This window comes from Strix aluco, chromosome 15 (assembly GCF_031877795.1).
Source record: "Strix aluco isolate bStrAlu1 chromosome 15, bStrAlu1.hap1, whole genome shotgun sequence".
Lineage (NCBI taxonomy): Eukaryota > Metazoa > Chordata > Aves > Strigiformes > Strigidae > Strix > Strix aluco.
In genome coordinates this window covers 6,735,736-6,756,608 of record NC_133945.1, presented here as the reverse complement: position 1 = coordinate 6,756,608, position 20,873 = coordinate 6,735,736, and the positions used below count along the sequence as shown (strand labels likewise).

The 20,873-nt window shown below is 44.1% G+C and overlaps 1 protein-coding gene across 3 annotated transcripts in view; it reads left to right on the top strand.

Moving 5' to 3' along the window:
• The window catches only part of LMF1 (lipase maturation factor 1), a 203,577-nt gene that overhangs the window by 13,335 nt on the left and 169,369 nt on the right, over positions 1 to 20,873 (top strand). Inside the window, exon 3 of one of the 3 annotated variants that reach the window (XM_074840918.1) lies at positions 11,965 to 11,975. The exons of the other annotated variants lie outside the window; for them this stretch is intronic. Coding sequence (XP_074697019.1) covers positions 11,965 to 11,975 — 11 coding nt within the window. The remainder of the gene's footprint in view (positions 1 to 11,964; positions 11,976 to 20,873) is intronic. 3 annotated transcript variants of the gene reach the window in all.

Here is a 20,873-nt window from a genome sequence, read left to right as displayed (position 1 = left end):
AGAGTTACGAGATAGCTCAGCAAAGAGGAGTCTGAAATGAGGAAGAAATTCCTCCTGTGGCCACATTGTTTTGTAATTATTGTATGGTCTTTCTTAATGTTCTTCTTCAGCTGGCAGGCGTGGACTCTTGCGAGCCAGCACTGCTGGGCTGGGCACGGACCCGTGGGCTGACCCGATCCAGCAAAATCCTTTGCAGTAATTGCCTGGGAAGCCGGTTCAAGGAAGATACGGGGTGATAAGGAGGAATAGAGTTCTCTTCTTTAGGCCAGTGAGGAACAATTTATTCCTTTTATCGCCTTTTCTTTTTCTATTTTAATTTTAAATGTTTCTATTTGTTTTGGGCTGGAGTCTCCAGATACCGGGCGCTGCTGAAGGAGCAAGTCTTTCAACTGCTGTCCAGCTGGCTTGGGCTCAGAGTCAGAGGAAGCTTTAGAAGAGCAAACCGTCTCCTTTGAAGGGCAGGACATGTTGCCTGCCTGCCCCGGTACTGCTGACCTCCACCTGTGAGCCAGGGAATATGCTGTGTGCCTGGGGACAGCTGAGCCTGCTGTGACAGCACGGCAAGGGACCGGCTTAAAGGTCTTTGAGGGTGTTATAACCCTCAAGAAAGCTGCTCCTGGAACAGGCTGATGTGAGCTGTTTGTGATGGATTTTGTGGGATAAGGATTACTTTGGCAATCTAAAATCCTGAGAACTGGGGCCAGGATGTTGTCCTGGCCCTGAATTCTTGACTTCGCCAGTTTAGTGTTGGCTCTGCCAAAGCGTAAGTGAACTGTTTGAAATAATCTGCACTTCAGTGGGTCTCAAAACTAGGCTAGCTTTCAGAGAACAGCATGTTAATTTTGGTACCTGTGAAATGCAGGACCAAGGTTGCCTTTGCCAAATTTGAAAGTGGAATGCACAGGGAAGCTTTTGTAACTCTGGGAACTCTGTTCCCAAAACGGCGGTGGTATTCGGGGTCTGCTCAGACTAAATGTGGACGTGTTCTCCTTGTCATGGGGCATGGGTATAATGGTGCTGCACTTGCATCACAGGCTCAGGGTGTCTGTCTTAAAATACTGAATTTGTTTTCCCCTCTGCCATTTTGAGCTTTTGAAGTAGGAGGGGACTGTCAAGAATGCAAAAATCTGCCAGCGCAGAAGAATATATAATGTGTGACCCATAGGCTGGGTGAAGTGCTTAATAGTTATGTTAATTTTAGCCTTGATTTTTCTTGAAATTTCTGCAGACTATGCCTAATTTCAGTTTAATAATAATAGTAAAAAGTGGTCCCAGTTTGTAATAAAAGCTAATTAATAAAGCTAAAGATGCTTAAAAAGATTTTGTGGGAATTCCCCATACTTCAGCATCCATTTTGCAGACTGCAAGTCCTGCTTGTCTGGGTTCAGTCGCTCGTGCAGCTCCTCAGGTCCAATATGAATGGCTTTGCCTTTCTCCCCACTTCCTCCCTCCTGAATATTAATATAATGGATTGTCATACATTTAAGCAAGAATGGGAAAAGCTGCCCCTTTGTTTAAAAGTAAAAATACTTGTTGCAGGTGACCTCATGAAACCTCCGTTTGTGGTTTTATTCCCTATGGTTTCTGCTGGGGCATATGTCTGCAGAGATGGACCATTGGCAGTAGAAGTCCTTTGTTAGGACAAGCTCTCCGGGAGAGGTGCTCCAGCAGAAGTTAAATCACTTTTGTACCAGAATAACTAATGCACTTCTAAAGTGAATTTGTAATTCTGGAATAAAATCACTTTTATCCCACAGTAAGGTGTCTCCAGAGAGCTATTACATTTTCTTATATAAACAAACTTTTAAACTACTCTGCCACTGATCTCCTGTTTCTTCTTCTGTTGTTTCCTCACTGAACCAACCCCCCCTCCCTCAGCATTTTCAAATGTCATCTGAAAACCCTTCCTTTCCCTTGGTTATTGTGTTGTTTCATTTTACAAAGCCTATTGCCCACTGTTAGAGAGCATTCAGTGGTACAGTTTGTAAGACACTTGATACAAAAGCTAGAATTGTGGTTTTTTAAATCCTATTGCCTTTTTTTCTTTCATGACTAAGATTCTGGTAGAGTTACAAGAGCTCAAGGGAATAGGTTAAACACGCCAATAAATAAAACATTACAGCATGAGGTGGCTACAGCGTTCTTTTCAGTGTGTTCTTCCCTTGTGGAAAATGTTGGTGGAGCTACTGCTAACAGGTATTTAGGGTAACATAAGACTAAGCAGCACACTTTTTTTTTTTTCTGCAAAGAATATGAAGCGGAACAGTGCTTCACCCCTGTACAACCCCAGCGATTGCGGGCGAGTGCCGTTTGAGCTGTGCTCACGTGCCCATCGAAGCCCACATGCCCAGGTGGTTTCCAAAAAGTTGCAGATGCTGCAACACTTTTCTAGAGCACGGGGAGGAGGACTTGCCTCTGGCTTTCCAACCTCGGATGCCTGGTGTTTTTTTGTATTTAGCTGATTGAACATGATATTAATAGCTTTTAACTTTAATATTAAGGACTTAGTGGAGGGACAGGTATACTGCAGGTCATGAAAGCACGTCTCTGAGGCATGTAATTTAATTGCAATTAAATTACCATCCTCAGAAGTTCATTTACAACGGAGAAAGAAGAAAGACTTGTATGTCATGGAGGTTTTGTGGTTTATATGTCTCATTAAAAACCACTTGACCTATGCAGGACTTTAATCACAGTCTTCTGTGTGCTAGCGGATGAACTGGTGACTGGCTCAGGCTGAGCTCCATTAAATGCTGGGGGGCTGATGAGATGCTCAGGGCTGTGTTTGCACTCTCCAGGAGGGCATTAGGAGCCATTAAATGGACCTCTTCCCCACTTTCTTTCCTCTTACATTCTACAGCTTTGGTTTTTCAGTCTAAAGCACTTGGGGTTTTGTCTAGTGTCATCCTATCCAGTAAAGGTTCGAAATGGATCCCTTCTGAGTTTCTTATTCCAGCTTGTAAAACAGCCGGCGTGTGAATTGTGGGCTGGATTTGGCAAAACATCATTCCCATTTTGAAGTGTACTGGTTTGTGACCCTCTTACGCTGAGGACACAGCACTTAACGGAGATACTCATTTTATGACTAGAAGAGTCCTGATCTGACATGCATGATACAGATGGAAGAATCACCCTTTGCTCTTCCAGCAGACCAAAGCCAGATCAAGGGTGAATGAATGTATCCACACGGGTGCCTTTGAGCTAATGCACACTTTATTCAGTAGCGTGGGTAATTCTGTAAGACTTTTTTGACTGCCCCTGAGCAAGCAAACACTGAAAGATCAGGGGCTGTGCAAGCAGGGAGTAGGAACTTGGCGTCTCCTGGGTTTCATCAGTACTCTTGGTTCTCTTGGGAAGTTCTCTGAGACCTCACTGTACAGGCAGGAATGGATGTGTCGGGCTGTACTTAACTGTGTGACCTTGGCAAGGTCTTTCCATCAGTCTATATCCTGCTTTATCTGCCTGTCTGGAAATAATACAAGCTCGTACCAAGGGACTCTAAGACTTATTTGGTATCAGCTTTACAGATACCAAAGTTTGAAGTCCAAGCAAAAATTAATGTTGCGCCTGAATCCAGTGTACAATTTTGTGTATTAAAAAAAGTATCTAGGATTTTAGATGAATCACATTAACAAAGATCACCTTGATGAATATGCTAAACTGGAGTAATTTGAAGTTTGCTAGGGGCTTTGCATATAACCCGCTTGCAAAGAACCCTTTTTGCAACCTGGCTTTATTTTTCTAGCTTTCCAAAATAACCCAATAACAACAACAAGAAGAAAACTTAGAATATCTTATTCCTTTATCTGGCCCTGGCCTTGGCAATAAACCTCAGGAATTTCTTTGTTACTGTGGATCGCAGCCTTGCATCCCTTTTACTCCGACCTCCCCTCCCTCTTTCCCCAGAAAGAAAAGATTATCTCTAGAAACGTAAACCAAAAGCTGAAGGATCTCAGGGGGTCATCCTTCCTGTCGAGGAAGCTGCTTTTTGGCACTTCCTACTCGCACAGAAGAGAGGGAGCGTATCGGTTTCAAAGAATGCTGTGAGCAGTTGATATGACATATTAATGAAAACAAAGATTAATACCATGTGACACTGTTGCCTTGCAGTACAACTGGGGACTAATGAGGCTAATGAGAACCATATTTTTCTTTGAGAGATTAAAATTTAATCATGGCTGATGTCAGAAATGAATCATTTAGCATTTCCCCCACACCCCCCCAGCATATGTAAGGTTTCCCCTCCCTGCCCTAGGCTGGCTTTTGGTTTAGCGAGAGCCCCCGAGCAGGGTCAGCCCCTTGCCATCGGCTCGCCTGGCATTAGCCATGGCTGGGAAGGAGGAGGGCGATGCCGTGGCGAGCTCGCCTGCCTTAGTCCCCGAGCCCTGTAAATGTGTGCTCTGCAGTGTGAGGTTACTTGTCTGGGTTGAGGCAGTTGAGTTAAATGCAGGTGGAAATGGGTTGTATGCCATTAATTTAGGCTGGGTTTTTTAAAAGGGCAAGTAGGAGCAAAGAGTGCAGTTGCCACAGGATGTCCGAGGTTTGAGCGTGTTCCTGCCGACATCTACTCCAAAAAACGTGTGTTAGGCTGTGTGAGTGGAGTGGACTGAAAAGGCAGGTGGGGATGAAGCTGATGAAGAAGCCAGGTCCCGCTATGACATGAATTTGAGAAGATCTGCATGAGCTGTCAGTAGGAGAGGAGCTGCCAAAAGCCCTTAAGGGCTGTCAAAGGATGCTTTGGTGGGATCTCGGGCTGCACCAGGTCTGGTCACTGCCTGCTTCAATGAATATATTCCTGGAGAATGGTCTAACTTGCCATTGAAACATGACGTGAAAAACAAGAGAAGCAGCTTTGGTAAAATGGTGTGCAGGGGTTTTTTGAGCAGCTGCAGTGTGGAGATTGCAGCATTCTTGCTGAGGCTATTGGTTTTGTAGCAAGTAGGGCCTCTAAGATTAATGTCATTTGAATAATGTGAATGCTTGTAGGAACTTAAATAGATTTAAAAAGAGGGAGACTACAGGGAAATTTAAATATTTTACATTGATTGGTTGCATGCATTGTTTTGACTTATTGTAATTACTGGCTTTGTTTCACTTAATAATAGCAACTTTGGAGGATTTTTTTTAAATCTGCTGTAAGATAGCCAGAGATCTGTAAAAATTAATTCACCGTACGTAGAAGAGATCATGTCTTTGTTTACAGTAGAAAACATTCTTGTGCCGAGGGTGCCCTTAAGGTGTGTGCAGGGGCTGTAGCATTCTGTCTGTACCGCAGCGGGTGCTGACTGGTGCTGCTCCCGTAAGCATCCCGCTGCCAGCCAGCTCCTCCTGCCCCAACGCCTGCTCCGTCTGTTAAATGTGTGCTGTGGAATTGCCCTCTGAGTCCTGGTTCATAACCTTTCATCTTGTTAATCCCAGTAATCGCTTCTGTCTAAATGTCAGGACAGTTACCTGTATGTAGTTTTAGGAAAGCATAGAAAAGTGGTGGCATGTGTCTGCTACTTCACTTTCCAAAAAGCCTGACAAAATGGCTCAATGTCGTAGAGCACAATGCTTTGATAGCACAGCAAAAGGCACGTAGCAATGTTCTTTCACCTCCTTCCTGCTTGCTACCCCTAACTTGATTTCATGAGAAGACCATGCTAAAAACACCAGCGGCAATGGGAATGGGATATTGGGCAGAGCCGTGGCACAGGGAGCTGCGTCTGCTCTATGGACAGTTAATAACCCCCCACTGTTTCCTTTGCACAAACTGTCTCCAGATTCCAATCGCTTCTGCAAATCGTGGCCGATGAGAAAATGAGAGCAAAGAAATTATCAGAAGATTATGTGGTTAGTGGCGTGGCTGTGCAGTGTCTGATGTACCACAGGCCTTTGCCAGAGACAGAGACAAATATTTTTTAATTGCTTATTATCTGGCACATCTAATTGCCAGCTGTATCCAGTGTGTAGACTTGGGGTATTGATTCCACAGCTGAAAGATTTAGGAAGAGAATGAATAATGTCTTTTTCATGATTTTTTTTTTTTTTTTTTTTAAACTGTAACTTGCCAAATAGCTTCATGCACCCGGTCTGGTCCAGCACACGTTCATGTTGTTTAACTCAACTAACTTCTCAAACAGCTGTGGTTGGAAAGAATGTTAATGCAGTGATTGGTACAGCTGAAAAGCAATCAGGGGTTAGGGAAGGGTCCAAGCCATCCGTGGTGGGATCTGTGTTTACTAACTTCCCTAAGGGTCTTAATCCAGAAATTTATTCTTGAGAACAGCGTTAGCTACCAGCGGTGCCGGCTCATCACTGGGCTGGGGTTACTGCACCACCGGAGTTATTGTTAGTGAAGACATGTTCCAGGTCTGGCTGGGTAAACAGCAGCTCTGTCCTGGAGAAGGGGAGGCAATAGACTGCAAAAACAAGCAAGCTCTCCTGGGGAAAGAGTCTGGGGTAGAAAGTAGGTGGAAACTTGCATTAGAATAACTCATGTCTTTAGGAACTTGGCGTAGAAGAAATGGCCATGCTTGCCCTGAAACCCAGAGCCATGCCGCAGACTTCTCCATGTGGTGGGGAATCACACCAAGTCTGTGGGATGATTGGTGGTGGAGGGCCAGCCTTCGGAGAGAGATGAATTAATGCAATTAAATGATTTATTTTTTTAAAAAAAATCAAGGAATGGAATTACTGAAATGCAGTTTTCCTGGGATTTTACTTGCCAGCATGCTGGCAGCAGAAATACAAGGCTTTCTGCTGCTGGTCCTGACAAAGCAGGATTGCAGCGCTTGATCTGCGCTGCCTCTCCGCTCACCAAAACACCACTGTGGGACTGGCCTCTTGTTCTAGGCCTTGAACGTATTCAAGCCAATGCTGGCTCCTTTATTTTCCGTCCGTGTCTGTTCCCACTTGCTGGGCACACACTTTTCAAGCCTGTTTCTGCCTAGGGAAATGCAGTGGTTTTGGCAGGTCGGGCAGCCTGGTGTGGCTTGTGCCAGGCTCTGGTGGGGTGGAGGAGCTGCAGTTGCCCTCCTGCTGCCAGCTCCTGTTCCCACCTTTCCTGCTTTGGACTTTAGGAGCAGCTCAGAGAGGAGTTCCCAAGGCTGCCATTTCAGCATCTGGTTTTGGCACTGGAAGGATTTAACCAAAGCAAACTTCACTTAAGTTTGGCAAATTCTGCAGTTGTGTAAACCAGGGCTTGTAATAATTTTTAGCTTTGGAAATGAGCATGGACAGGACAGTTAGCGAGTGCCGTGGCTTAGTTGGGTAATTCACATTTGGTATCCTTAACCAAGCCTGGTTCCCTGCCTTACAAGGGAAAATAAAGCCGTGCTGGGATGGCTCTCCAGCTCGGCCGCGGGCAGAGCCGTGCGGCAGTGCCTGACCACGTCGCGGCTGCGTGGGCAGGGGCCGGGGTGTGAGCACCCGGCGTGGCTCCAGGAGGGCAGCCGGCCCATTCCTCATCCACTGGCTCCAGCCCTGCTCAGGCACCTTTCCCAGCGCCATGTGCAAACAGAGGAGTAAACCTCATCCTTGAGCTCTCTCTCTCTTTTTTTTTTTTTTTTAAATGTTATCTCTGTTCCTTCCATTTAAATGTGGATGTTGTAATTACAGAGCGCAGAATCCCAGTTTTTAGAGATCTGTGACCACAATAAAGTGAATCCAGAAACCAGACGAGTGGTTTCATTTACTACCATTCTAGCTTATTTCCTCCCCCCACGACCGCTGTGCAATACTAAAGGCTTGGCAGCAACTGAAACCAGCTGTCAAAAATGTTCCTTACCCCCACACTTTTAAGTTAATGATGTTCTGAAATTAATGGTGCACTAGACTAATTCTGTCATCTCATTTTGATGGACTCTCGTGCTCTTGCAAGTTATGTTTGCCAACTGGCTTCTTTGTTTTGAGGCAGTGTGCTGAGGAAGTGGATCCCCAGGTGCCAGGTACTGTACATACATATACATTGAAAAGATGGGGTTTTTTTTTGTCCTGAAGTGTTTACAGCTTTAATTTGGTTGGATTATTGTGGTTCACCAAACAAGCTTTCAGGCACGTAAACCAGTAACTTTAGGAGCGTCGTGTGCAAGACAGCAGTGGATGAGGTTTTCCACTTCTCGGAGCTGGGGAGGTGTCAGCCAGCATCTCCTATCTGGTTGTCACATTGTGCTGGAAGTGGCTATGGCCCCACACCGGGCAGAGAAGAGGCACAAGCCTTGGCAGCAGGGAAGAAAGTGGCCTGTTGTGGTGAAAAGCTGAAGGAGCTGAGTTTGATTAGTTGAGAGAAGGGAAAACTGCGAAAGGAGACAAAAGATCTTCGAGTGCGTGAAAGCAGCAGAGGATGGAAATTAGCTGTTCTGTGTTCGCTGTCTCGGCGGGGATAGGACAAGAAGCTGTTGCTTTACATGGTGGAAAGGAATGTAGAGGTTGCACATAAGGAAAAGCCTTCAAGAGTACATATGGAGGAACACTGGGCTGAATACCTGGAGAGGGAGGTGGAGTCTCCATTGCTGCTTAGACAGGTGCCTGTCAGAGGTGATTCTCACATTCAGCCCTGTCTTGGGACAGGTGGATTTTCCACATTTTTCTACACTTCCATGGCGTAGCCCTTTTTTTCTCCCCTGATGCAATGCCTGGATTTCTGGCAGGCAGCTTGTCCAGCTTTCCCTGTTACTGAATTTTTTGGAAGGAAGCTCTCCACTCTGCCAGTGGTGTGTCCATTTGGTTGCCTGCTGCAGCCTGAGGCTGCTCCTATCTCCTGCGGAGATGGTTCCCTACTTCCTCCTCTCCCTGGCTGGGTACTGCAGGGAAGACTGGGGTGGTTAATATGTCACACTTCCTTTCTTCACAGGGAAGGGATACCTCGCAGTGTAGCTTTTACCTGGTTTCCATTGTGGAGGGGTGTTGCTGTGGAAACCTTGTTACAGCAGATTTTGGAGCCACATCCTGATGGAGAAGAGAAAATGTTTTTACTACCCAAATATCTTTTCCCCCATCCCAATTTATACAGCCCAGAGAATGAGAGAGATTCATAATGGAGATGAAAGTTGACATCTGGGTTCACTTTCCGTAGAGGATGTTCTCCGTGGAGAACAGCGAGAGAGGCTGTTAACACCAGCTGCAGATTAGGGATGCAGCAGAGAATTATCCTGCCTGTGGAAATCAGTTTAGTTGGAAGAACCTTGTAGTGTTGGGCACTGCCAGGGTGCGAACGGTGGATAGGACTGTTTTTTTCTTTTTTTTTTTTTTTTTTTGGATTATACATACAGATGTATTTTCCTAGTAAGCATCAATAGATGTAAAGATCAGAGTTCCTGTCTCTGTTCTAATATTATTTCTTAACAGACTTTATTTAGAATTTTGTCATGTTTTACAGACTTGTAAGTGGAGTCCCTGTCCCAGACAACTCTTGCATTAAATAATTTGTGTAGCTATGAGGTAGGTGAGTGGAGAAGGAATGTAAATTTGTTGGGCAAGTCTGGCCGATCTGCTTTTCCTCCTTCTTGAGCAAATAGAAACCATCATCCCACGTGCTTTGTGCGCAGGAAAAAAAAAAAAAAAGGTGTTATATAGAAAATGTGATGTTTTCTGCTGGGTTGGTTTGGGAGCTCCCTGTTCACTTGCGCAGCGGTGCCCGTGTGTGGTTTGGAGACATGGGAGGCTCTTGCGGAGCCACGTCTTCAGACCCAGCTTGACTCTGTGCTGCCTCCACCACGGGCACTGATGGCGGAGAGTATTTTCATCAGGAGTGATGTAGTTTAATGTAGTTTAAGCTGTGTTTTGCTATCAGTTTTTGTTTTCCAGGAATACACTTGACTAAAATTAATCAGCATGACAATGTGGTGAAAACAATTTAACCCAAATATTTGATGATGTTTATGATTCCCAGCTGATACTTACAGTCTTTCTAAGCGTGACATGAAGTTTGCCTCTAATGACAAGTCATGGCTAATTACATTGTTTCTCCAACCAGAAAACAGAAATGACATCACGTTTTAATTTGATTTAGAAAATCCAAATGGAATATACTTTGAATTTGCAAAATTTCTGGTTTTGACAATGTACAGATCAAAAGTTACTCTGTTGAAATTTGTCAAAAAACCCCAAACCCGCAAAATCAAATCCATGTTTTTACTTGTCATTATCTGTCGGTAATGTTGCAAATGCCAAGGCAGGCAGTAGGAAAAAAAAAAAATCAATTTTTTTAATAAACACTTCTGTTTACTCCATATAAGCAAGGAAGAGGAACTTGAAAAGGAAAAATGGTAATTAGGTTCCAAACTACAACCTGAAGTCTGCAGGAATTGGGTACCTGCCTGTTTGTACCTATTAAAAAAAAAAAAAAATCCCTGCAAGAAGCCCTGCTGCTTTTATGTATTTGGAGTGGGCCATTTGGTTTGGTTTCCTTGGCATTTGTATCGCAGGCTTCTTCAGAGAAATAAATTCACAAGTGTTTGCCTGTCATCACATGACAAGTAATGGAGCCTAGATTGATGTAATCAGCAACAGACACACGTCAGAAAACTTAATGTGGTTCAGAAGAATACAATATTTTATTAATTCCTCATTTTGTGTGTGTCTCTGTGTGTGTGTGTTTTAAATGAGCCTCAGGGGGTTCTTAACTTCTGCCAAGAAATAAGAATAATTCGTACAAGTTTATGTTTAACTGCACCACAACTGTGGTGCAGAATAGCGAAGTTAGGTTGCTCTTAATGACAGATATCTTTATAAAGAGCCACTTTTATTAAGAAAGTTAAAACTTGTTGTGCATTTTAAAGTTATTGCTCTCTCTACGTCAGTAGCCCGGTATGAAATTGTTAAAAATGTAGTAAAATATTTAGACTGATGGATTGTAGAACTATTCAAACTACACATGTATGAATATAAAATTTGCACACCTAGTCAGGACATTTTCAGTAAGAGCAAATCTTTCTGAAAATTTTTAAAAGCCTGGAGTATTTTTGTTTGTTTGTTTTGGAGTTCTGTTGGGTTTTTTTTTTGGTGTTAGTGTAATGCAATATGCTGCAGATACAAATAATAAAGCCCTGGTGTGGGATTGAAGCCTTAATGGGAGTAAACACAAGCTGTCTGTGAAAGAACAGCATCTTAAAACTTGTTAACCTTTGGGTTTAACTTTTAATCAGAACTTGTAATCTTACAGAAAAACATTATCTTGTAGCTGAGGCTAAAGGTAATTTCAGTGAGAAGACCAGTTAAAAAAGCAAGTTAAATGATGCACCAGATTGGCAAAAATTCACAAGAAAATGATACAGTAAGTGTGTATGGCTTTTCCTGAGGCACCGAGGATTGGTGAGCACCCAGTACACTAGCAGATGGCATGGGGCTGGACTTCCCTGCGTTCCAAAGGGGAAAAAACCCAGCAAATAGTTCACCAGTGAGAAGTAACTTCTTGCTTTTCAGCAGCGTGGGCTTCATCAGCACAGAAGTATGCATCAAGCTTCGTGTTTTTAACAACTTCAGTTGTTGTCTTTTGCCTGGGAGGTGCTTAGCACGCTTTGGAAACCATAAATGAATAATTTTGCAGCAGAATCTGGTTAAGCTGCACTATCAACTAGATTGCTCGCTCAGAAGAGTTTCTTAAGTCGGAGCAAGGTGAGGAGCAGCCCTTTGTGAAGCCCAGTATCTGTTGTGATTTGGGACGGTGCTGCTTCTTCCGGGTACGCTGCTTTAGCATCTTTATTGAAAAAAGGGTGGCCGATTGCTCAGAGTGCTAAATAGCAGCTTGATTTGCCCAGAAATAAGGGAATTGCTCTTCTCGCGTTTCCAGGTAGCAGCAGTTTACAATTTAGTGCCTTTGAGTTGCACGTTACATGGTTCAGGCATATTTCCGTACTCCTTGACAGATGCGTTTTGAAACTCAAAATGTGTGAAATTTGAAATAAAACTAATATGAGACATAGGTTCCTACATTGATCAACCAAGATTTTAATTTTTTTGCTTTTTCTTCATTTTGTTTTGCAGGTATTCGTTTGGTAAGTGAATAAAAATGAGAAAAAATCTGCAGTAATAATGTATTGATGCATTTGTGGGTATGTAGCTTTTACATTACTCTAGCTTGCCTGTTCTGTCTTTCTCTGTTAAATGTTTAAGTTTTGATTGTTTCTATTCTCTGCCTGTCACTGAATTTCTTTCTGCCCATATGGCCCTAAGGAATGGAAAACTGGTGTAAATTCTGCAAATTGAGATTGAAGGAGACTTGGTGAAGGGTTGTGTAAGTACTAACAGCATCATTTGGAGGGTGACATTAAAGATGAATAGTTAAGCCTGAGGCAACCAAACGAAGCGTGGTCTGAAGGACACCCCTGGGAGGGAACTTGTTCCTCCCAAATTCCAGTTCCCTTTCCACTCATGATTTGTATGAATTTCAGGAACCTCTTACTCGTATCATCTGCTTTTCCACTGGTGTGAGGTGCAGATATTACTCCCTTAGAGGTCTGGAAAGTTGATGCATTTGTACAGGTTTGGGGTTTTTTCAGTGTTAAATATTCAAACCTACACCCAGAGTCTAAATGGAAAGTTAGAAATCCCGGTAGAAAATGTTCCTCTCTGTGGAAATATTAGGAAAACTGCTAGTGTACTTCTGATTTTCTGGGAAGTGCTGCCATGGCATAATGTCTTAAAGCAGCCTATTTGGTCGTATCTTCTCATCCCTTGAGCCAGGTGCTCATGGTGTTGGATGGGTGGGTGGACAAGGATGTTGCGTCACTGTGTGGATGAAAAGGGCATTGGTATTCCCAAGATACAACTAGCCAGTCACAAATACAAATTTGGTTATTCTAGTATAAGGCACAAGAATAGTTAAAGTCCATTTGTGTCTGTGTATTATGGAGGCTTGCAAAAGTAATGACCGAGGTTGCCTCCCCTTCTCCTTGTTGGAATCGCGTCCGTCTCCTTGTTTACTGATTGATTGTTTTAATCAGTTGTAAGTGGACGTACTGCTTTAGTGCACGTGGGGTCATCGAGATGGTGCTTCACCAAGTGGAGAGGCGGAGGAGTATGGAGAATTGTTTCTACTTCCGTGTGTTTGAGAGAATACTTCCAAATCAGATGTGGGTATTTTAACCAGCTGGACTTTACAATATGAATCCATGCTTTTGTAGGATTAGTGAGGACACCCATCTTAGTTTTAACTCAAGTTACTCATCTTCTGTATATGTTTTCCACTCTCACTGATGGTTGTAGAAAAACTGCTTTTTGCAAGTGGTGTTTTACCTTTCTTTGGCCTTTCTTTATGTCCCAACTGGATAGCCACCCTATGAGGATTACTGAAGTCCTTTGTACGCAGTAGGGTCTCTCCCTTCCTTGTTTTTGGCTTAAGGGCTACTTCTGAGTAAGATGAATGAGATGTAAATCTTGAGTTACTTTTGTTAGAATACAGGAAAACCACAATATTTTTGTTATAATATAGCTGAAACAACAACATTGTCATCCATTGCTGTAGAAGTACATTAAATATTGCTGAGCTCTGGAAGCCTTATTCTTTGGTAGCATCTACTTCAAAGCAAGATCTTAAAAAAAAAAAAAAAAATTCCTGGAGAGATCTTTGTAAATGCTGACTGTTTCCTATTCCCCTCCAGGAAGTGTGCTTTTTTTTGATACATCTTAAGATGGATTTTGGTAGCCTCTATTAAAACTGCAGGCTGTCCCTATGAATTTTAAAGAACTCCAGAGTCTGGAAATAACAACAAGCTGTTAGGCCAAATGGGATCAACTGGTATTGCCACAGGTTTTGCTCTTTGCTCTTACTCCTGTCAGGTAACAGTTATTAAAAACACCCTTCACTTTAGGGAATGAACTGCGAAACAGCCGTGCAAGAGTTTTCACAGTGCAAAGCATGGGCTGCATTGGACTATTTATCTTTGAAAGGTGAAGAGGTGCTCCGCAATGCAAATCCTGGAGCGGGCATCCGCCTGGGGGTTAGTGCTGTTTTGAAGTTAGCCGAGCTGTAATCACTTCTTGGCTTTATTGTTATTCGGATATAAATTTGGCTTTAGATGTAGCGTGGCGTGTTTCAGTGAGCGCGCGGAGGTTTTACATGGGGTCCCTCCCTGTGGATAGGTACAGCTCAGGCGTGCGAGACTCCCTGCCAGGAGACGGGAGCGCCCGACTCGATGGCTCGTTTTTCCTCCCTGCTCTTGGCTGTGCAACGCTCTGGTTGTTGAGTGTGGGTTTTGGTTCTTCCTAGCTGAGCTGAGGCTGCCGGGAGTCCCAGGGATGGGTGAATGGATGGATGGAGGTGCTGCCTGTCCTCGGAGGAGCACACCTGCAGGGCCAGCAGTCAGGCTGCTCCTAGATAGCTGAGCTTTTGTGGCAACTTCATTCTCAGCCTAAATCTCCTCCTTGAGCTGTGGTGTGCCAAGGGCTTTCCTCCATGGCCCTCTCTGTTCAAGCTCCTTTCTAGGTGCCTTGGTGACCTGTGTGTGCCACCACGAGCCAGCTGGCCTCATTCAGCACCCTTGGTCCTGGCTCAGCCCCAGAAACAGCAGGTCTCCCTCTCTCTGAAGCTTGCAGCTGTGGTGCTAGGACTAGAAAGAACCAGCAAGGTCAACTTGTTATTTCATCCTTCTTTGAAATTAAGGACATTTTTTCTCCTGGCTTAGAATGAGACCAAAGCTGCTTCAATAGATTTGTGGTGTTGACAGCTTTGCTGTTTCTGACCCTTTCTGAGCAAGGGTGCGCTCTCCTGGAGCAGTAGTTCCTGATGATGTTTCTGTCCCCAAGGACATTTTTTTTTTTCCCCGGTGGAAGCCTGATTTAATATAGTGATTTATTATCTCTGTTCTAACAGGCTTTGAAAAAGACGATGCTCTTTTACAAGCTTTCTTGTCCTCTCTTCTCTGTTCTGCCTTATTATTGTGTTAAGTAGCCCCAGATATTCAAAAGACAGTTTGATGGCCCTAAGTCTGTCCTGAGATATTTGTCAAATGAGATACCAGTGAGGAGCTAAGCAGAGCTGCAGAAAAGCTGCAAAGATCATGTGAGTTGTAATGGACAGCCACGTCTTTCTGTAGAGTAAAAATCCAGGTGTGGTGTGGGAAAATGATGTAACTGTCCAGGGAGATTCTGACTCCACATGTCACCTCCGTGGCCGTCAGATACCTCTCGGAGCAGCAATCTGGATTCCCAGCAAGGAACATGCAGAAAAGACAGAAATGTGTCTGTTTACCTCTTGGCTATCAATGGGATCATTAAACAGAAAGGGTTGAGAAGCAGCTGATCTTATTTGACTCTTGATGCACAAAAGTGTCCTATTTGGAGCCAAAGCAAATGTTTCCTTGGGGATTGTTCCAGAGAACCTTGCTTCTGCACTCTTTGCAGGCCAACTCTATGGCTAGAATTAGAAGCATATTTTAAAAGTAAGAGCTTTTTTTTCCTCTTACAGTAAACTTGCTTGTTAATTTTGGTATGGAGAGAAGACAATCAACTGAAGATTGAGTTAGACTCCTAGGTTTTTTTCCATTATCTGTAAACATGGAATAAGCAAATAATTTCGGTCATACCCATGCCTGCCCCCAAATTTTATATTGCATCTGTTATCTCAGGATTTAAGATGAAGTGTGTTTTGATTAGAAGTAGAAGAAAAAGTTGAGAGCCGAGTGTACGTAATTCTCCATTACTTGTTAAATCCTCACTCTTTACTTCAATGCAAATTGTTCCAAGGAGGATTTTCTTTTAAAAGGTCTTCAGGGATCTTGAATTTTAGATGTGCATTGACATAAAATTAAATGTTAGAGTGCACAGCTGGGGTTCTGGCTTTTGCTGTACAAGATTGAGATGTTTCTCCCGTGCTAGTGCATGTTTCCAAGGAAGAGGTGAAGTTTTCATATGAGTTGCACTATACTAGTGAGCAGCACTGCGGCCACAGAAGAAAATGGGAGTCAGTTGAAATGACTGAGGTCAAACTTCCCTAGTGCAGGTCCAAAGCTTAGTTTAAAAGTGTGCTGAGATGGGGACGTGTCTGGGCTGAACTGTGCCCAGATTTAACCCGCTGATTCCTGCAGACCCATCTGCAGTGTCTGCGTGGTGGGTGTGAGGTTGCCCAAGTGCGAGAGAATTCACAGGCAGAGGTTTGCTTTTCCGCGTGGCAGCACAGAAGCATCATTCTAGCACCCGGTGGCACTTGTTACTCCGGTAGCTCGCTGTACAGAAGGCGTGTGGGAGAGACATCGGCAGCAGGACGTGGAGGACGGGTTGCTCTGTGTTATTCCTGGAGAACTCTGTTCTGTTCACAGCAGGAGACCACGGAGCCGCGGCGCGAGCGTCCCAGCAAGCCCCTGGGAATCGCTGCGGGGTTGAACACCCAGATGGCCATAGACTGCTATTTATTCATCCTCCCCCCATGCCGAGATGGGAGGGACGGGTCTGCTTACCGACTGTTCCTGTTCCTGGCTAATATTGTGATCTGCTGTTCCTATTTCTCGTGTAAGAGTGGGAAACTTTTCTCTCTGTCTTATTAAATCTATTTTTCAAGCTGTCACTTAACCAGGTCTAGTGACAGAGTCGGATGTTTATGTGGCCCTGGACACTTGAACTCTGGTGTTTTCAATCACAACAGCACCTTTTGCCAGCCGTTGTGAATTAAATACTCCTTGTGACCTTTTACCCTCGCCGCTCTTAAATTCATGCTTTAAAAACAGCTTAATGAGGGGTTTACTGGCCCAATTGGAAGTTTTTATTAAAACCTATTAGTGTGCTAGAGTAGCCTGCCTGAAGGAAACGATTAGCCCAAAGCAACTAAACTTGGAGCTGGCCCCTAGCCACACCAGGTTTTCTCTAAACTGTTTCCAGACCCACGTTAACCCTAACACTGCAGCTTGCATGGTATTCATATCCTCTGCTTTAATTTATAGCTTGTCTGATTCTCTCCCCAGCCTTTCTCCATGTTCACGAAAGCATTTTGTTTTAATGTAATTAGACCTGCATTAAAGGGCAACATGCCTTCATTCAGGCCTGACTCATTTGAGAACCTCAATTAAGTGGAAGTGTTCCCCCAAAGTCCTCTGCTGATACCGCCCAGGGATGGAACTGCCCTATGGACGAGGTGTGGAGTCCTCTTGGACAAAGCCAAGATGCTCCCGGGGTCCTGGCTCAGCTTCCCGTGAGGAGCACCCCAGCATCAAGTTGGTGATGCTGCTGCATTGGTGGAACACCCCGGGGTTTGAAGTGAAGCTGCATTATCTGGAGGACACAGACCTCAGAATAACGTGCAGGAGCTGAAGGGTGGAAATCCCAGCTGGCTTCTGCCGCTAACTTCCAGTTGGATCTTAGCTTCTTTGCTCTAAATCTGTGTTTTATATTCAAAACTGGGCCAGTGATTCTTGCCCATCTTAAAAATAAACTTTGAAGTGCTACTGAAGCCCTGTAGCCAATATCATAGCATCATAGAATGGTTTGAGTTGGAAGGGACCTTGGAGATATCCAGTCCCACCCCGCTGCCATGGGCAGGGACACCTTCCACTAGCCCAGGTTGCCCAAACCCCCATCCAGCCTGGCCTTGGACCCTTCCAGGGAGGGGGCAGCCTCAGCTTCTCTGGGCAACCTGTGCCAGGGCCTCACCACCCTCACAGTCTTTCTGTTATTTTTGTGTTCTTGTGCTATTGTCTCCCTGCAGCTGAGAAGAGCAGGCTGGAGCTCCTACTTGATAAGAAAATTGCTGTAGCAAGTCCCATGCTCCAAAAATGCTGAGCAGCTATCAACTTTGTACGTATTCCCTCTCCATCCATGCCCAGCTGCTTGTCCAGGCTTCCTGCAGTGTCTCCTTCTGAAACCACAAGGTCTTTGGAGAAGGGACTTCCAGTTCTTTTTTTTTTTTTTTAAATATATATATATATATATTTTTTTTTTTTTTTTTTTGGTACTTGCCTGTTCGTAGATGTCAGCAACTAGTGAACTGAAGGCATGAAATACTACAAAACTTGTAAGGTATTTAATGTTTTGCTGGTGGGGTTCTTTGTTGTCCGGCTGCTGAAATGACTGTCCACAGGTTAATGGTACATCCCCAAAGTAACAATACATCACCCAGGAGTCACTGCTGTATGTGTTGAATGCACGTGTCAGGCCTGATGTTTTTTGTTGCTAACCTCTGATGAGGGAAGGCAAGCTGAAGAGTGAGACATGAACTCCCACCTACAGGACCTTGTTTTAGCCTGGAAAGAAGCTTATAGACAGTAAATATAAAAATTAATAGGGAAAAAAAAACCCAGAGTTGCCAATGTACCAACTAGGCTGCTGTTTAAGGGACAGAAGTTTTACGTTCTGGGATACATTTTGAGCATCATAAAGCATAAACAAAGCACAAACCTAAAAGCAACTGGTCCCTCTCCACACCGTGTGTTTCCTTAGTGTCACCTGCTGTCTTTATTTTTACTGGAATATGGATGCACCAACCTTGGGAGGTACCTTTTAAAAAGAATGTTTAAGGAAAAATCTGCCATTAAAGTTATTACTGTAAAGTAGTGCCTTTGATTGCAGCAATTATGCAAATGACTTTAAGGGATAAAATACTTCTTAACAAGGACTGATGTAAATGGCGGTGCTGGAATGAGTGCATAACTTCTTCAAACAAGTTCTTTCCATGCAAGTAATTTTCCTGCAGCCATTTGCCATGTTGCCTGGATGTCGACCTGTGTAACCGATGACCGGCCTGCGGATGTGATTTTATTTTCTCTTAATACAGGAATGTAAGTGGGTGGAATGGGAACGCTGGTCTTGCAGAAACTGGGAAACCCTTTCCCTAAGCAAATTGTTTCTCCACAGCTCTTGTGACTGACTTTTGTCCTAGCCTTAATAAAAAGGAAACAAACAAAAATGCTTTTTGCAGGCAGAGGTTTTCCTCTGAAAAAGCGAGTTGAACTGGGTGACTAGCAGGAGTGGAGCTCTCCTTGATTAAGGCTCTCACCTTAATGCATTGCCAAAGTTAAGTTAAATGAAATTTCTTCCAGTATTAAAGCAGAGAAGTTGCATCCTTGTCTCCCATAGTTTGAAAAACATTGACCACAGTTAGAAGGCAAGCATCTGTTATTGGCATGGCTGAGAGACCTATCTCCCGTTTCAGTCTGTGGTGCTTTAACTAAGCTTTTGGCTCCTGGTGGGGCGGAAGTGCAGTGCTGCACAGTGCGTGGCATCAGTTATGCGAAGGTTTACTGTTTCAGTTAAAATTATTCCCCAAAAGTGTCTATGGACAGTCAGTGCCTTGAGTTTGGACTATGTCAAGGATGTTCTCCCCATATTATGGATTTGTTGTCATTAGCCCTCCTGCAGCTGGTGTATAATGGCATAAAAGCCAAAAGCCTTTGTAAAGCCACGGCAGTGAGCAGTCGTGGAGGTACAGCAGCACGGCAGGGTGCCCGCACGTGTCGGGAGCACTGTTTGTGCTCTGTGAGATGCCTGAATTGCTGCGTCCCTTTGAAACCTTGGCATTAAGGGTATGGTAGAAATGCAAAATGAGCGTGTGCGTGTTTTTGTTAGTGATGTGTCCAGTCTGCCCGAAAACCTGCATTGTGGGGAGAAGGCTGCAGGAGTTAAAGATGTAACAGCAAAATAAAAAATAAAAAAAAAAAAGAGGTCTTGAAGGTCTGGTGGCATAGATGTTGTCTACGGGTCTTGGGATGCAGCAGATTGCAGGGTATTTTGTTTAGTGTGTGCCTCAAAAACGGGCCCAGCCTGCCCGAGGATGCAGGAGCCTCTGTCCCTGCCAGCAGCGGCGACAGGCAGCCCCGTTGTTCGGCCGGCACCGGGCTCACACGCGAGCGCCGCATCTCTGGCGAGCGCTTGGATGCTGTCACGCGGATCGAGCTGCGAGGCCCAGTTTGGCTGGAGCAGGTGTAGTCATTTGCAATTATAATCATAGTTTCTGTTTTTGCAGATCTGTGTGCAAATAGCAAGGGTATTGTATTTAAAGCTTCCTAACCTTTGTGTTTTCTCCTGAAATGCATTCTCCGCTTTTTAGGTGCTTTTCCTGCTTTATAAGGAAAGGATTTAATGTGCTTATTGCAATGGTCTGCTTAGATTTTTATCTTTTTAACAAGGTTCTAACAAGAGAAAATTTGTGTATGTGGGTATTTATTTTAAATCTGGGCATCTTTGTACTAGGAGAAGGACAATGCAGATCGATTAACTTCAGTTGCTGTAAGTATGTAAGGGTGCACCTATTCACAGATACACCTGAACAGTTTGGTCCTGGCACTGAGTTCACTTGTGTGTGATATAAAACCAGCACTTGTTCTCCTTATCTTGTGTTAGCGTCTCCGTTATCTGCTATCCTGAGCTTATGTTGGATTTGTGTTAAGCCTTTCCATTAAACTTGTAACTTTGTGTGGTGTTCCCAGTTGCGGCTTCCTGTGCAAAAGCTAAAACAAGACTAGGGTTAATAAAAGCGCCAGCTCACTTCAAAAAAAAAAAAAAATTAAAAAAAATCTTTCTTGTAGCCTTTTCATAGAGAGGTGTATCTGAACAAAGGCACTGGCTCTGATCAGGCTCAGATTTTTGAGGAGGATTTGACTTATGTCCAAACATCCCAGCTTGGACTGATTGCTACTTGTTTGTGTAAAAAAATAAGGCATTTCTTTTGACAAAGAAAAAAGCTAGTTCCAAGCTCGCTATAGGCGAGGGGAGTGCTGCCCACCACTGAAAGGCCTCCACCACTGTGGGCTGGGGTTTAGCCCTGTCTCGTAACGTGCAGGGATGGTGCGCAGTGTGAGACAGGGCAACCTGAACACAATGTCCACTTGTTTGGGGGTTTTAAGGAGGTCAGATGTAATTACCCACTTGGAGTGTGGCCGGGAGAGGGTGATTAATTTCCCTGCTCCATCAGAAAAGCCTGTGGGAATTTTAATGACCCCAGCGATAAGATCCTCAGTTTGGGGCATCAT